We start from the raw sequence: 18,228 nt of genomic DNA, 5'->3' as shown, positions 1-18,228 counted from the left end.
GTTCAAGTGTACTTCCTACTTTTTTTTTCTATGAGGTTCAGTGTGTTTGGTTTTATGCTGGGGTCTTTGATCCATTTGGACTTGAGTTATGGTGATAGATATAGATAATTTTCATTCTTCTACATGTTGATATCTAGTTATGTTAGCACCATTTGTTGAATATGCTTTCTTTTTTCCATTTTATGTTTTTTGTTTATTTGTCAAAAATCAGGTGTTCATAGGTATGTAGATTGATATCTGGGTCTTTGATTCAGTTCTGTTGGTTCTCCTGTCTGTTTTTGGGTCAATACCAGGCTGTTTTCAGTACTGTAGTTCTGTAGTAGATTTTGAAGTCAGGAATTGTGGTGCCTCCAGAAGTTCCTTTATTGTACAGGATTCTTTTTTCTCTACTGGGTTTTTTACTTTTCAATATTAAGTTGAGTATTGTTCTTTTGGAGTCTGTAAATGATTGTGTTGGGATTTAGATGGGCATTGCCTTGAATCTGTAGATTGGTTTTGGCAACTTTGCTACTTTACTATGTTAATTCTACCTACCCAAGAGCATGGGAGATTTTTTCATTTTTTAGTGTCTTCTACAATTTCTTTCTTCAAATATTTAAAGTTCTTGTCATACAGGTCTTCCACTTGTTTGGTTAGAGTTACTCCAAGATATTTTATGCTATTTGTGGCTAATGTGAAAGGTGATTTTTCTCAGCCCATTTATCATCTGTATAAAGGAGGGCTACAATTTTTTTGAGTTAATCTTGTATCCTGTTACATTACTGAGCATGTTTATGAGTTGTAGAAGTTACTTGGTAGAATTTTTGGGTTGCTTATGTAAACTATCATATCATCTGTAATAGTGAGAATTTGACTTCTTTTCTGATTTGTATCCCCATGATCTCTTTCTGTTGTCTTATTGCTCTATCCAGAACCTCAAAAAACTATATTGAATAGATATGGAGAGAGTGGACAACCTTTCAATAGAATTTAAAGATTGAGAGTCTTTAGTAAATATAGTGAGGGGTTATGATAAAGGTTATCTTAGTGGGAAAAGTAATATACGTAGAAGCAAGATAATGTTGCTGCCTCCACCCCTGGAAAAGAAGAGGCTGCAGAGGATAGAAAACAAAAACAAGGAAATATCATACATCTAGTTTCTCTTGAGGACTGTGGCTTAGATTAATGATTAAGAAGAACAATTGGGTCCCTGAAGCTAAGTTAACTCAAGTTCTTTTAATCTTAATTGTTGCAAGATGTGTTCACAGGTTTTGGTGTGCACCGTAACTGAAACAAAGTTTTAAATATGGCTTAAGGTTAATATGTTTTTATTAATAGCTTTGAGGTGAAAAACCTTGGGAAACAATCCAAAGTTTTAGAAAGGCACATAATTGAGTGAAGTGAAGACTCATTAAGGTCAGGGAACAAGAACAAAGCAGCACAATTATTATTAGCTGATGTGCCTTTCTTGCTAGAATGGGTTGGTGATCAAAGGTGATGACTCATTTCTTGTGCCCATTTCTGTCCTCACCCTCTTGATATAAAAAAAACTGTTGATGAGTGGATATGAATTCTGAGGATTTAAAGTAGAGATGACTGGTTGTTTTTCATATTTGAAATTTTGGGTTTGTGATTCTTTTAAGATTCCTTCTAAGATTACCTTCTGATATAAGTAATAAAGTTATTCATCCATCCTTTGTAATCATAAAATGCAGCCTGCCAGTAAAAGAACTGGCTGAAAAAAAATGCCTTGTTTGTTTCACCCTGTTAATCTATTACTAGTTGCTTGGATATGAAGGTATGTGGGTTCTTGAGATAATTTGTTTTTCTTCTATAGTACTTGGGATATTCAATTACATAAAAGAAATGGGAAATATGTTTTTTTGCCTGTATTCATTATAATAATTCCTTTGAAAAATACCTATGAGGAAACTCCTTGATCTCTAGCTAGCTCCCATAGTACTGATAATTGGTATATAGCCTGCTTTGGAATGGGGGCTAATCACTAACAATCTTGTGTAACATCGAACCCTGTGAAATGTTAGGTTTTTTGACAAAGCTTTAAGAGTATAACCTGAGTTTGTGTGGCTGTATTGGGACTAACTCTGAATCTCGCTGTTGAGGGAATCCTTGTGCATCCTACAATTTATAAAGAACTATGACTTGGTTGAATAAATTGTTCTTAAAAACGTGAATGTAGAATTTTGGATGATGCAGAAAAGGAAAGATTTGCACTCCACTTCCTTCTCTACACACGGACCTTTGAAAAATCCAGATATCTTGTGTTAACAGCTGCTGCTTCCATCACTCTGAAAGGACCCAGGGGAGGGCCTCGCTTCCTAATGGACTCCATAACCATCAGCGCCGTTGCAGCTGGGAACAGAGCACTAAGCGTAAGTTAGCTGAACCCCCTTCTTTTAGAAATGAGCAGGACACCCTCTCTTTCTATAGTGTGAACAATGTTCGCTGTTCATTACTTTGTGTCACCTTCTCCCTCCAGCTCCCTGGAAAATTACCCACTTATGTGCAGTGAGTATCCTTTATATCTAATTATTTTGTGGTATGATAACAATTATGGAAATCACTGAATTAGGCTAGCTTTAACTTTTCTTTTGAGTGCAAACCCAAATTTTGCATCCTCAATAATCATATTTGGCTGTTTCTGTAATGTGTTGGTTGGGGTGATTTCATTTATAGTAGCCGAAGCTGTGAATCATCCGAATATAAACAAGAAGGAGCTTCACTGGGCTGCATCACAGTTGTGCAGTTATCATCAGCAAGAGGTTGTGATTCGGTGGCTCTCATCTTACCATCAGGGGCCTGGAATGTTTGTCTTTCTCCTCTACTCTTCAAAGTGGCTGGCTAAGTATCCTAAGGTTCTTCATTATCACCATTAGATGGCTGCTTGCAGCAACGGAGCAGTGTGCTTCCTTGCATCCATCAAGACAGTGAGAGAGAACTACCCAAAGACTGAGTATAGGCCTTTTGTTTTAGTATGAGGGAACTAAACACAGAAGCCCATCCCTGTATCAGTAACAGCTGCAGGGGGCTGCCGTGTGCTGATGCCTTCTGTGAGACAATTATCCATCATAGATGTTTGAGATGGCATCCATTTCCTCTTAGTCATGGAGCTGGAAAACAAAAAACAAAAAACAAAACAAAAAACCAATATTTGGGCCAAGGAAGTAAAAAACTAAAAGGATGAATGTTAAGTGACTGGCCAAAAGTCTCTGACTTCATAATCTTGCAGAGGAATAGTATTAAGGTTTGAATTTGTATTTGCTCCACAGGTTTACATTTTAAATACCAGGTCCCCAGGATGAGATTTCATTTTGAGCAGTGCAGAAACTTTGGCATGTGGGGCCTGACTGGCAGAAGTAGGTCACGGGATGAGTGAGTCTTTGACAGTTGTACTCAGCCCTGCTTCTGGCCTTTGGATATATGAACAAGTGGTCCAGACATGTTCCCAGCATCATGGACGGAGCCTCTTCTATTGTCATGCCTTTCCTATTATGATGGACTGAAATCTCCCTGAAATCATGAGAAAAAAAGAAGCCTTGGGTCCTTGAAGTAATTTCTATTAGGTCTTTTAATCCCAGTAACAAAAATATTACTAATAGGAAAAGAGGATAGCAAGGACGATTACCCTCCCACAGTGCCTTCCAGGTGTAAGATGTGGCAGGGATACTTTAGATGCTTGCAAATTTTGTGCAATTTAGGATTGAAACTTTATAAATACCTGAAAATATTTCTGTTACTGGTATTCAAATAGTGTACAAGATAAAAATGGCCATAGAGATTATGCAATTGATTGCAGTAGTCATGAGCCAAAAAGTATGCCCTTGTTAATTCAAAACACTCCCTAATACTCCTCCTAAAATTTTATTCATTTCCATTTTGTTCATTCTGTGCGAGCTACTCACAGTGAAAAGTGTTAGGTTTCTCATGGATATCAGTTGCTTGTGACTCTATTCTGCCACTATCCTCTAGACACACTGGATATGTTTGAACCTGGAGCCCCTCTGGGTTCATGCAGTACACCGTGTATGATCCCTTTGGGTATCTCACTAGGTTGTCAGCCTCTAGCTCTGAAAACAGAATTGAATCTGAAAGATTAAACATCTTTCATGTAAAATAAGGCTAAGCTACAGTCTCTGGAGAATTGAATAAATGATTGTTCGTGCTGAAATCCATTTCACCAAAAGGAAGAATTGATGTCATCTAATTAAATCCTGTTAGACTCCAAAGGCCAATTTTTTTTTTTAACAGACTTTGTGATATAAGACAATGACTTGAATTTATAAATCCGTTACATGGCAGCTACCGCTGTGCGTCAGAGCTTTGGAGAGTTAGCTTAGATCAGGCATTTTCCAATTCATAAATTCAGTTGGAGCAGTTGGAGCCAGTAAGTGAACGAATATGAAAGCCCATTGGTTAAGTAATAATCTTCAATCACATACAATGCTCCAGCCAGTGTGCTAGGTCAAGGCCACCCTGTTCTTGGTTTTGAATTGACATATATATAATTGCAATGAGATACTTTTTTTTGATACAGAAATCTGCAAAGTTCAGTATACAGAACAAGTGGTAAATTCTAAGGATGTCAGGACGTCCTTTACAGAGAAATCAACACTGAAGCAAAGGCTTTGAAATGGATAAAATCTCCAGAGAGAAATGAGTCTTTCCTTGAATTTCCAATGCTTTGGGACTGTGTACCTATTTCCTCTTAATTGAGTATCCCCTCTAGGAGGAACCAGGGAGTCTCGTAAGACCCAGAGAACTAAGAAAAAATAAGGAAAAAAATTCCTTATTTTTTTTACCCCCAAAGCTGAGAAAGATCCAAGATTCACAAGTCCTAGCTCTCCACCCCAGATTATAAAAGTGGTAAATAGTTGCTTGGAAGAGGTGATTCTTCAGCAGAGCCCCCTGAATTTGGGCAGGGGGCTCCAGTGAGGTAGCTAAGGAGAGCAATCAGCAGTGCTGGGTCTTCCTGTCTAGGAAGGAAGTGTCTTTGAGGTACCCATACTTCTGTAAGGTACACCAACAAACTTTACTGGTTCAGAAAGCTAAACTGGGTAAAGTCATTTCTTTTCTCTGTAGTCAGTGTTCTCTCTGAGGTGAATAGATGTTTGCTTGTTCACGTTTTCTCAGTTATCACTAATAAGAGGTCATAAGCTATCAGTCATACTTTTCCAACTATATCTTAAAGATGTTTAGAGACCAGGAATCATGTGCCATCTAGTTTTTAGTTATTATTTATTTATATTTTTATAACTCTAAAACTAAATACAAATTATAATTTTATGTAACTGAGCTTTGCAGAAAGAGAATTGTATGTAGTTTAACCCCTCTGTCTTTTTCTCCTTGGACTTGACTATCGTCAGTTTAAGGCTTTCCTGCTCCCGGTATTAAAACTCTCATGGAGGCCAATTTTCAGAAGGAGCGGAAGAAAAGAGCCAGAGGAACAGGAAGTTGGCTGTGGGATTGTGCATGCTGGCAGTGTCAGAGGCTATGTTCATAAAATATCACCAAAGAAAGACTACCTGACGATGAGCCGAGTGGGGACATGCAAAGTGGACGGGGAAAACCCATGGTGGGGTCTGCAGCCTACAGGAAGAAGCCTACAGGAAAAAGCCTACAGGAAGAAGCCAACCAAGGGACGTTGAGCGTAGAATAAATTGTCTTCCCCAGGGTCCGCCTGGGGAATTGGATGACATCACTTGGTAATCCAATCCCAAACGGTCAGCGCGAGAAATGAGGAACATGATACAGGCTGAGCAGGTTATATTTAGGAAGACGTACGAATGCATATATGCAGAATCTGAAAGACAGCAAGAAAGGGCGTACGAGATGTTTTTGAAGAGACGAAAGGGAAGGGAGAAATGATGTAAATATATTATAATTTCAAAAATAAGAGGGAGAAATTAAAGAAAGAAATGGAATGCAAACAAAACAAACAAAAACCAACTCCTGAGTCTTTTCTGCCACAACACACGTAAGGCCTGTAAGTTACTGAAGGAATAGTTTAAAGCCACCTAGAGTGGCAGACCGCGATTCACAAATCTCACATGGATCGGTTGAGCTTGTCATGCAGATAATAATTCTGAGTACTTCGTTTCAGAAATTTGTAATGAAAATTTTATTGTGTATTGTACTGATATATTTGGCCTGAGTATGGTTTAACCTGCTTTTTAACACCTTTGACTCTCACCCCTAAGCAAAATTTAAGATGAAAATGAAGTTCAGAATAAAAGATTTTAGACTTTTGTCAAAATTCTTTTTTTCTTTGCCAATATATTATTCAAAATTTTCCTTTTATTTTTTGTGATCTTAACATAAACACATCATTTCCTCTAGCCCTTTCCTATCTCCAAACCTTCCAATATGCTGCTTCATTATTTTTAATTTTTAAAGATAAGCAGCTAAGGAGTTTATTCTTATATTGGACACAAATAAAACAATCCAGAATATAGTAAAAGACATGAAATTATCACTATTGCAGTAATTTCACAATGCAATGCAGGAATAAATGCTTTACAAGAGAAATTTTATGAGCCAGAATTCTGTGCATGTCAACTTTTGTTATGTGCTAGACTGACCTCCCCAATCTCCATGCAGAGTCACTCACCAGCAATACTTGAGAGCACACACTCCGCTGTCTTCACCACTCTAAACATTATCCTTATTTTAAAGCTATTCTCAAATGTGTAGTTAAAAATCACATTTTAAAATTGAGTTTCCTTGGTACTAACAACCTCTCCCCTGCTCTCCCTCCTTCTACAGTCCTTGATTTATAATTTGCTCATTCATAGTCTTTGTCTGTTCTGAAAATTGCTGGAATTTGACTTATTTAATTCTCTATGGAAGCTTTATCTTCAGCATATTTAGAAAAATGTCTTCTCCCCTTTAGCTACTTGTTTTGGATATGCTTTACAGTACCTTTTATTATGCAAAATTAATTCTTCATGTCTAAAGCTTGATGGTTCTTTTCAAATTTTTGAATTTTAAGATATCTAAAATGTTATGTGAGAAATAAGGTTAAATATGTCTTCTCCGGTAAAACTCAATTGTTTTAATATGTCAATGAAATAATTTATTGCCTCAATGATTAATAGAGTTGCTTTACTTAATTATTTATATTCTTAGTCATCTTCCTTCTAGATCAAGTGTTCTGACACAATCTCCAGAAACTCAGGCAAGACTTCTCCAGGGTACACAGCATGCAGGCACATTTGAGGAATATATTTATATTACATATATAAATATGTCACTTAATATATGTATACATTTCTATTTCCTTCTCACTTTTCTTTAGCCAAATATTCTATGAATCGTCTTTTACATGAAGACTTTAGAACACGAACATCAATTTCCTTGAAAACTCTCGTGGTGATTTTAATTGAGAATAAATTAAATTAAGAATTGCTTTGGGAGATTTTACAACACTGAATCTCTCCATGTGGAAATATGACATGTTGTTTTTTTCCCCTTGGTTTTGGACTTTTGTAAAATAGTATGGTTTACTTCAGATAGAAAGAAGCCTTGAAAGTGTAGCTTAGGGTCAGGAGGTAACCTCAGCTATATACTGTCCAGGGTTCAATCTGTAGCACCAAAGTGGGTATGAAAATTAAACTCTTGTATTTTATTACATAGCTCTGGTTTGCCAGGAAATTGCAATGCAGTATAGAGCAAGCTGGCCTGGAGCTCAAAGAAAACCACCTGCTTCTGCCTCCTGAGTGCTAGGATAAAGGCTATTAAAGGCATACACTACTATGCCTGACCAAACATTTTTGTTTTCTAAGAACTATGTAGACTTTTGTTGCTGCTGCAATTTTTTTTTTCACATTAGCGTCTTCAGTTGATTGGTTCTGTTCTGAAGAGAGCTTTCCATACTGACATTTCTGAGATCTTTGGCTACTGCCTCTAAATCCAGCAAGCGTATATTGTGCTATCTGTTGTTTTATCCCATTTTGGGGGGTTATAAATTTCTAAAATTATCTTTATTTATTCTTCCTTCCACCTCTGCATGGCTTGCAGGGATAAAACTCAGATCATTGGCCTTGGTCAGTGTGTTTTTATCTACTGAGTCATCTTACTGGTGGCTTTTCTAATCTTATCATCTTCAAATAAATCAAAGTCATGCTTTCTGTATTTTGTCTTCTAAGAGACCTTTGATGTGTGTGTGCCTATTATGGTTGGTTATTTATTCTTCTCCAAATAGTGTTTGGATATTAGCAGCGGCGTCCAGAAGCTCATATGCAATACTCACTCTGTATGACCTGATTAAATTAGCTCTCCGGGTGAAAATTGCATGAGACATTAGTGCCCAATCAAACATAACGAAACAATAGTCTAGAGACAATAAGTCAAATAATGTATGGGGAATTTTGCAACAAGAAAAGCAAAGTTTCTTTTAACCTTTTTTTTTTTAAAAATATCTTGATTTCATAGCTTTTATTTCATTTTCTTTAATTATTGTACTGGCTAGTTTTCTGTCAACTTGAAACAAGCTGTAGTCAGCAGAGAGGAGGGAACCTCATCTTCTTAATTAGTGATTAATGGGGGAGAGCCCAGCCTCTGTGGGTGGTGCTATCCCCAGGCTGGCAATTCTGGGTTCTACAAGAAATCAGGCCAAGGAAGCCAGGAAGCAGTACCTCTCTATGGTCTCTATATCAGCTCCTGCTCCCAAGCTCCTGCCAGGCATGAATTCCTGCCCTCACTGCTTTTGACTGAATTGAATTGTTATATGGAACTGTGCCTGAAATAAACCATTTCCTCCCCAGGTAGCCTTTGGTCGTGATACTATTTCATCACAGCATTAGAAACCCTAAGACAATGAATACAAAGAAGTTTCTCTCTCTCTCTCTCTCTCTCTCTCTCTCTCTCTCTCTCTCTCTCTCTCACCCTCCCTCATTCCCTCCCTTCCTTCTTCCTTCCTTCCTTCCTTCCTTCCTTCCTTCCTTCCTTCCTTCCTTCCTTCCTTCCTTCCTTCCTTCCTTTCAGGGGGTGGAGGCTGAACATGGAGGTTGAAAGCTTTAAGCGAGTAACTTACCTCTAATAAAGTGGCAATGGGATGTGGAGTCTGACATCCAGGGACAGTGAGGATAATTGACATCTTCAAGCCCCAATGACAGGCAGAGGAGTAAGAGCCAGAGCCTGGGTGGAGGGAGCAGATTGACAGGTGCTGAGAACAGAGGCAAGATGAGAGATAGAGCGTCCACTGTGTTCAGATGACTCTTGTCATGCCCTGTGGGGTCTGGAGTTACTTAAAGCAGGACTTAGCAGGTCCAAAGTAAAGGGTGCAGAGGGATTTTATAACTAGTTTCACAGTTAAGAAGTCAAAACATACCTTATAAGTAGACTGTGTTCTTTGTGGTTTCCTATTTTGACCTCTCTGTAAACCTCTCTGTAACCAGCTGCTTCTGTGCCCTCCATGTCGCCTGAGAGCAGGTGCCACTGTCTGGTTTCTTATATCTGAGCCAGAGTCTTACTAATTTAAGTTGTGAAATCTTAAATACATAACACTCTCTTCAATGGTAAAATCTTAAATCAGGAGTGAGGGCTCACGCCCTCAATCTCAGTACCTGGAAAGAGGAGGCAGGAAGACCTTGAATTCTCAGCCAGCCACCTACATAGGATGACCCTGCTTTCAAGTACAAAGCAAAGTAATTTTTTCTTTGTTTGATTGTTTATTTTGGTGTTTTTTTGGTGTTTTCTTTGTTTTGTTTTGTTTTATTTTGTTTTGTTTTCCAGGCATATCTTCTCTGTGTAACAATCTCGGCTTTTCTGGAACTAGCTCCCGTAGACCAGGCAGGCCTCGAACTCATGGAGATCCAACTGTCTCTTCCTTCTGGGTTCTGGGATTAAAGCATGCACCACTACTGCTTGGCAATAAAGTACTTTTAAAAAGCAGATAGATATAAATGTATGTACATGCATGTATATGCTGTACCAACAGAGAGAAAAGAGTCTATGGATTTGAAGGAGAGCATGGAGAGTGTGTTCTAGAGTTTGGAGGGAATAAGGGAGGGGAATGATATAATTAGATTATAATCTCAAAAAAGATACAAACAAAAAAAAATTAAGCAGCTACTTCTCCAGGTGTTTTTGCTGACGTTTAGGAGCTAACTCTGCTGATTTTCTCAATGTAGAAACAACCCCGATGACATGGCTCCTGGTCATTTCCTGGGTCCTCAGACAGAGTAGGAGTTGTATCCTTTCTCCAGGGCCACACGCCAGTGAGTGGCAGAACAAGGCTCTTACTATGTTGCCTTTTATCAGAATGGACATACAATGGGTTATAATAATTTTTATTAAATCCAGGCACAATACTGTTAATGTCACAACTTTGAGTTTATTTTTTTATTGTTCTTTAAATTGCAGAAGGAATCTATTTTTAGACTTTGTAGGTATCAGGAAGTAACGGGTTTCATCAGGATGTCTTCAACCATATGCATCACCCTGTTCCCTTGCCCCATCACCCTCTCCCTCCAGCTAAGAAAAGCCCTTGCCTTCCAAATGAGTTTGGCATGGCAGCTCGACTATTCCCTTGCCTTACATCAACCTCTCGCTTTCCCCTAGATCTCTCCTCTTCTGTCATAATTCTCTTTCTGTTGTGTGACCTACAAATGCAAACACATCACACACGTTTCTTTACTTGAGAGGGAAGCTGAGACATTTGTCAATTTGAGACTCACTTATTTCACCTAATATAATAATGTCCAGTTCCTTTTATTTTTGTGAAAATGTCACAATTTTATTTTTCTTTGCTGTTTCATAAAATTCCATTGTATAGCCATACCATAGATCTTTATCTGGTGATGTTCATCTAGGCTGCTTCCACTTCCTGCTGTGTGAACCATGGAGATACACTTACCTCTGTGGTCATAGCCCTGAAGCCTTTGGAATATACCCAGGAATTGAATAATGGTGGTATTATATTCTTAATGAGGGTCCAAGTCATCTTACAGGTTCAAATCGAACACTATAGCAAACAAAAGGAAGTTAGGGAATCTGAGGTTGAGCAAACTCTCATTCCATGCTGTTCCAAACATGTCTCATTTTTGTTCATTCTCTCTTTTGATTCTCCTGTCCGAATTCTAATTCCTCTTAGCTCCTTCTCCTCTAGCCTCAAAAGTCCACCCTGATGCGTGGCTTGAAGCAATGAACAAAGTTACAGGAGTTACCTCTCAGTGGTCATAACACATTCCTAGGGGAAGGGGTGAGTTGAGGCATTTACCATGGCAACACAAAGTTTTAGGAGTAACTGTGACCACAGCCTGCTGACACAATGCACAGTGGCAGACATGAGACTTAGGTCTTTTGTCAGAAAGACCTGACAAGTCAAGAATTGGCATGGTTTCTAGGTTTTCTTGTTCTCTGATGACCTTCTCCGCTGCTCCTCACAGTGACTATACGAGTTTACATACCACAGGCAGTTAATAGGGGTTCCTCTTTGATCACCAGCCATTTTATTTCACACTTATACATTTACATGTAAATGTGCGCACATGTATGCATGTCAGAGTGTAGATGTAAAGGTCAGAGGACAACTTAGTGGAATTGATTCTCTTCTTCCACTGTGTGGGATCAGGGATTTACATTCAGGTGGTGGGTCTGGCAGACAATGCCTTTACCCAGTGAGTCATCTCTGCCACATCTACCAGTATTTATTGTAATTTTTTCTTTTAAATTTTAAGTAAAATATAATTGCATCATTCTTCACTCTCTTTCCTCCCTACTATTCCTCCAGTGTCCATCCCTCCCAAACTATCAAAAATTCAGTCTCCTTTTCTTTAATCATTGTTATATATACATATCAAGAATCAACATAAATACATTCTCTGACTCTGTCTAGTGTTACCTGCATGAATGTGAATAAGGTTGACCACTTTGTCTTTGAACCAATCAAGTGCAACATCCCTGAGAATGCCAACTTACTCCTCAACAGATGCAAGTTGTTTGTAGCTCCTTATGTATAGGTGTGGCCAACCAGATGCCCTTCATCTATATTGGGATGTCAACTGGTGTTAGAATTGTTCAGGTCTTGTTTAGGCAGCCATGTTGAGATTTTCCAGGTGTACGTTCCCTGGCATAGTAGGCACAGTTTTATCTCAGACTTCTGTCTCTTTGGCTCTTATAATCCTGCTGCTCCTTTTTCGTTGATGTTCCCTGAGCTTTAGGTGTGGGAGTTGAGTTGTAGATGTATCAGTTGGGTGGTCCTGGGAAGCCCATAGTTTGGTATCATCTGCATTTTGACCAATTGTGACTTTCTGTTATGGTTCCCAACTGCTGCAAATAGAAGCCTCATTCATGAGAGGTGATGTCAAGAAAATTCTATACCTGTAAAATTTCTCAGCGTAGATTTCCATGACGTTTTATACAATAGAGTAGTAATTTGATTTTGTTAGGTGCGTACAAAAGAGTATAAAATATTTATTTGTATCACCCCCTCTTTCACTAGAGTTATACGTATCTCTGGTTATAAGAGTAAGTATTGAGAATGCAGTTAGGAATTATATTGGTTAAGGAAGTTGGCAGTAGTATGTTTTCCTCTAAGATCCCTGACTTCGCTAGTCCTGGATGGTTGACTGATTCTCTCAGTATCAGGCACAATTTCTCTCATGTTGATCAAGGCTTAGGTCCAATGACATAGCTGTTGTTTACTATCAAGATATGAACTTTAGGTCTATCTTGCAATGCTGGTTGTTTTTTGGGGTCATGGGCATCACAGTGAGGTAGGGCTATTGGTTGCCTTTCTCCCCTGGCAACTGACAGTCCCAGCTGGTGTTATGGAATCTCGTCCTCAGGGGGGAGGCTGTCAGGGAAGCCCCAGCTTGATTCCTCCAAGTCCTGTGTCAGAAGTGTGTGGTGTCTTGAGCCATGGGTTCTTACCTTCAAGGACAATGTAAGAGCCTATGTTGTTTAGGGAGTCTCTTACACTCCTCTGGCCAACAACTCAAATGGGAGTTCCTCATACCTGGTAGTGAGACTTGTAGTAGGCAGTCTGGGACTTTGAGGGAGAGTATCATGACCCCTGGCAACAGAACTCCATTGAAAAAATATAGTTCTACAACTACCATATCTGTTTTCTTAGGTTTCTGTTGCTGTGAAAAACAGAAGAAGATACTTGGACAGGAAAGGGTATACTTCATGTTGCAGCTTGTAGTCCATCACCCAGGATGTCAGGATAGGAACTCAAGGCAGAGGAGCCTAGAGGCAGGACCTGAAGCGGAGGCCATGGAGAATTGCTGGTTACGGGCTGGCTTCTGCAGGCTTCTCAGTCTGATGTCTTCTATACCCACAACCACTTCCCACAGGTGCCACCACTTACAATGGGGTGGGCTATTTTGCGTCAATTCCTAATTATGAAAATGTTCTACAGGTGAGCCTACAAGCCATATTTTCTCAATTGACATTTACTCTCCTACATAACTGTAGTTTTCTCAAGTTGACATAAAGCTAGCCAACACACACGCGTGATTTCAGATAAATATGAAATAATGTAATTCCTTATGATGTTTTCACATACTTTAATAATTCATTCTTTTCCCTCCCATTTTTTATATATTGCTTTCTCCCCTATGTTTGTTCCTCCCCTTCACCATTTTCCCTTTCATATCACATTCCAGGGCAAGCTGCAGAAAAACACAGATAGGAAAATATTCTCTCACATCACACAGGGAGGCCAGAGAGTCACTGGCTGTCAGGAGAATAGGGTAGAGCTTCAAAGACGGAGGAGAACCTGACCTAGGACAGTGATGCAGGGGAGAGGAGGAGGCTGATGAAGAGATGTAAAGGAACACTGGCCTGCAGAAGTTAGGGTCACAGATGGCAGGCTTGGGAAGAGAGCCATGCACACTCCTCACATGAATGTGTGTCCGTGTACACATAGTGTCACTCTTAGTCGGGGCTTCTCTTTGGAGGAAGATCACGAACACGTGAGACTGACTTGATCTTCTGTCAAGCAAAAGCTAAGAAAAAGCTGTGATCCTAGAGGATAAGGGATCCTACACTTTCCTCAGAGACCGTGGTTCCTGTTTAGAGGCTGTGGGACCTGGGAGACTGAGGGCAAACTGAAGTCTCATGCAGCAGATAGCTCAATCCAGAACATCAGACTCTTTTCACTCTTAGGGCTAAGAAAAGTCACATAAATAAAGCATGCAGTCACAAGCGAAAACCACACGTGATGATCAAGCTGAAAGTGCCCAAAACATGTTTTTCCACAGAGGCACATAAAGAAACATTAGCCTGTCATAGAGAATAGTCTAAGGTGAACTCACTCCTCTCCACTATACCTGTGGGGTGGCACATAGAAGAGTAATCCAATACAATTCAACAGTTTTTAAGAATCTGAAGTCACAAGACTCTTGCCTTGGTGTCTTGGAGTTTTCTCACAAGCACTCACAAATCTTCACGTGACTCCATTCTCAGACCGTGTTCCAACAGCGCTGACTGTAAACCTCCAGAGCATCAATCTGGGTCTCCTTCCATCCCCTGACCGTGCTCCCACTGCTGATCAAGGAATTGCCCAAGATCACACATGGAGACGGTCAAATCAAGACTGCACCCAAGGTTCAGCGGCCAGGGTTCTGCACACAGCCTCCTGATTGCTTCCCGCTTAGAAGAATTCTGACAATACTCAGGTCCCAGCAGCCCCTTTCTGCTGGTGTCAGAATTCACAGTCCTCTGTCAGGACTGCAGTATCCCCAGCGTGCGTATCTCAGACTCCTGTGCGCAACACACTCACAGGTGTAGCAAATTATTTGCTTCATTTGGCTTGTTAGTGAGGCAGGCAACCCGGAAACAGATTTAAAGGGTTAGGGCGATTCCAAAGCTTCAGGATGGATCTGGCTCCCATCACTCACAGACCCCATCGTGCTCTGGCAGGCTACCAACCATGAGCATGCGTGGTCGGGGACACAAGAGAAGCCAGGGTCCCAGGGGACAGGGGGACACAAGAGAGGAGCAGGATGAAAACAGAAAGAGGTAGTGTTGTGTGTGCTGGATCGAGAGAGAGGGGCCAGGGAAGTACATACCTGTGAGCAAGCCCACTGGCTTCCTCCAGGTGCCTGCTGTCTTGTGGACTCTAAAAGGCCCAGGTAGAAAGGACCCTCATTCTCACCTCCCCTCAGACCTTGGGGCACGGAGCTGATGTTTTCCCTTCCGGGTTTCAGAACTGGGTTCCTCCTGGGCCATCTAGATTTCTGCCAACAATTAGCTGAATGACTTTCATCCCAACAGAACTGATGTCTGGGTCCAGGGTCTACAATATGTGACCCTGGAAGTTAGCTGTAAGGTTGGGACTGCGGGACAGACCCTATGGGAGGTGGAGATGGACCTCTTGAATCTATGGCGTCTCTGGGGATAAGGGACTCCTCAGAGAAGGTGTGGGCTCTAATTGACCGGAGCCTCCCCTGACTCTAGATTCTTGGCATGTGGTGTCCCAGGTCAGGCAGAGCCCTACATGGCTGATTCTTCGGCAGAAGCTCCTTTGTCAGTAGCCATGCTTGGAGCCTTGTGTAGTGTTCTAGGTACTCCGATGGCCAGAGAGACTGTAAAGAGAGAGTAACAGAAAGAGAAGCACTGGGTTTGGGTGGAGCGATGGGAAGGAGAGGGCAGAGGCGCCATTTCGAAGAAGGTGGGGCCTTACAAGATCTTCTGATGCCCCTTTCTTGCAGGTCAAGGATGCAGTTCAGAGATCCCATGTATTTCCAGCACATTCGTGGTGGTTTCCATGGGCTGTTTCCAACTTTTGAATCCGATGTTAGTGTTCTGACCATCCGTCTGGAATTGTGGGTCTTCAAAGGATTGTTTGGTGAGTGTGGTGGAAGCCTGTGCCCTTGGAGAATAAGACAGTTGAACATGGCCTGGTAATTGTCATCAAACTCCATGGTCCTGTGGGTCCCTGATCCAGCCTCTCTTAGAAAGATAGATGTCAGCCAGGTTTAAGGGGACTCCACAAAATTTCCCTTTTTGTTTTTCTTCTCCCATCTTACCCCGCAGTAAGCTCCTGCTGCTGCTCCTGCTGCTGCTCCCACCTGAGCATCCTCTTGCCTTTCCAGGTTTGAATCATGAACTCATTCCACTCTTCGAGGATACCTACAGTGTTTTTATAAACGTTATGCAGGACGTAGATGACATGCTCTTGTACCTTTATGGGCTGAGAATTGAAAGGGCTTTTACGCTGGTTCTCATCGTGTCGCTGGCTTGCAAACTCCGGATGAAACGAAATCGAGGTAAATGAGTTCGTGTACCCTGGTAGAAGGCATTTTCTTCTCCTGGGATCTGAAAAGGCTGCATTTTCCACTTATGTGTTCCCTCTACTTAGTTCCATTGTCTAGAGTTCTGAGAAACACCACCCAGTCTTAGTTCCATTGAGAGTAGAGTTCTGAGAACGACCAGCCAATCTTACAATATCTAGGTGTGATCTTTCAGAGCAGGACCATCAAACTGCAGCCATTTAAGGGATTATGTATTTAATGCAAATAGGGAAGGTCTGGTTTGTTGTTTTCAGGTGTGGAATTGGGTCCCTAGGGAGCTGCGCTCTAGAGGGATGCAATCTGTCAAATTTCTTTGCCTGACCCATGGCTTAGCTTCACCTGATTGTGCTTCTCAAAAGCCAGCCTGAGGCCCAGCAGCATCAGGGTCACCAGGGCACTGATTAAAAATCATAATCCACTGAGGCACCTTCTCCCCTACCACAAAACTAGAAACTGAAAAGGCAAGACATAGCAGCCTGGGCTTTGACAAGCCGCCCAGAGCCCTGGACCTGCCCAAGTCCAAACCCGCCCAGTAGAAATCCTGTGCCAGCATGGGCCTCAGCAGCTGCTTCTTCTTTAGCCAGAGCCTGGGCCAGAGGCCTGCAAAGTCCTGTATGGTGGTCCTTGAGGAGATACTTCATTTAAGGTGGAGGACTGTGCCGCATCCACTGTTCAGAGGACACTTGGCCATGACTTCAACAAGGGGACAGGAGCCTTGCTGTGGAAACGCCTGCACCAGGAGACTGATGCCAAGCTCCAGATCTGTTTGTGCCACGACAGGTGGGAGGGGTGGGTGTTACCCGTCTTCAGAACTGTATCCTGGCTTTATTATTGCAATGTTCCTGTTTTAAATGACTTTTTAATTAATTTTCATGGTTTTTTATTAAATAAAAGGTGCAGCTGAGAAACGGGGCCTGTGTATATGATTCAAATGAGAAAGAGCTCGCCTCTTTGGTTTTTGGTTTTATTGATTTCTAATGTTGCTTTTTTAGCTTACTTTTACTTTTGCTTGTTTGGTTTTCAAGACAGGGTTTCTCTGTAGCCCTTGTTGTCCCGGAACTCACTTTGTAGACCAGGTTGGCCTTGAGCTCAGAGATCTGCCTGCCTGTGCCTCTCGAGTACTCGGATCAAAAATGTTTGCACCACCACTGCCCAGTTTAATGTTTATCTGGTGAGATGAAGAGGTGAAATACATATTTCCATAGTACTCTCAGTTCCTCCTGGAGTTTAGGGTTGTGTGTGAAGGTTTTCTAGAGGAGTCTTGTGGGCCCCCTCCTGGAGGTGAGCTTCTCACCTGGGCCTGCATCCCAGCAGAGATTCGGGGAGGTAACTGGGGGATGGGAGAAGAGGTGTGGTAGCAGTGTAATTGTAAGGAAACAATCACATCCGGGTTGTGCATCATAGGGCTCACTGCCTGCATCCACAGGAGCAGGGACGCTTCAGTCTGAGCCTTTTTGAAGCTGACTTAGACTGTGAGGGAGATTGTACATGAAGATGCTTGCATGGGATTTTCCCCCCATAGTAACTAGAATACATCTTACTGGAGAGAAAATCTAGGAGTAGATTTTATTCTTTCTTTTCCTTCATCTCTCCCTTCTTTCTCTCTCTCTCTTTCTTTCTTTCCGGGGGTGCAGTCTAGACTTGCAGGTTGAGAGCTGTAAGCGAGTAACTTACCTCTGATAAAGTGGCAATGGGATGTGGAGTCTGACATCCAGGGACAATGAGGATAACTGACATCTTCAAGCCCCAATGACAGGCAGAGGAGTAAGAGCCAGAGCCTGGGTGGAGGGAGCAGATTGACAGGTGCTGAGAACAGAGGCAAGATGAGAGATAGAGCGTCCACTGTGTTCAGATGACTCTTGTCATGCCCTGTGGGGTCTGGAGTTACTTAAAGCAGGACTTAGCAGGTCCAAAGTAAAGGGTGCAGAGGGATTTTATAACTAGTTTCACAGTTAAGAAGTCAAAACATACCTTATAAGTAGACTGT

At 41.3% G+C, this 18,228-nt stretch overlaps 1 protein-coding gene across 1 annotated transcript; it reads left to right on the top strand.

Annotated features, from left to right (window-relative positions):
- The first annotated feature begins 14,834 nt into the window (after window positions 1-14,834).
- Window positions 14,835-17,149, top strand: LOC146891110 (uncharacterized). Its single transcript, XM_087898702.1, has 4 exons — window positions 14,835-14,967; window positions 15,660-15,796; window positions 16,044-16,217; window positions 16,822-17,149. The coding sequence occupies exons 1-4, from the start codon at window positions 14,879-14,881 to the stop codon at window positions 16,884-16,886; spliced, it is 465 nt and encodes a 154-aa protein (XP_087754828.1). The 5' UTR covers window positions 14,835-14,878; the 3' UTR covers window positions 16,887-17,149.
- The last annotated feature ends 1,079 nt before the right edge of the window (window positions 17,150-18,228 follow it).

This window comes from Myodes glareolus, chromosome 19 (assembly GCF_982192425.1).
Source record: "Myodes glareolus chromosome 19, mMyoGla1.1, whole genome shotgun sequence".
NCBI classification, from domain to species: domain Eukaryota; kingdom Metazoa; phylum Chordata; class Mammalia; order Rodentia; family Cricetidae; genus Myodes; species Myodes glareolus.
This window is presented reverse-complemented; position numbering and strand designations above follow the sequence as displayed.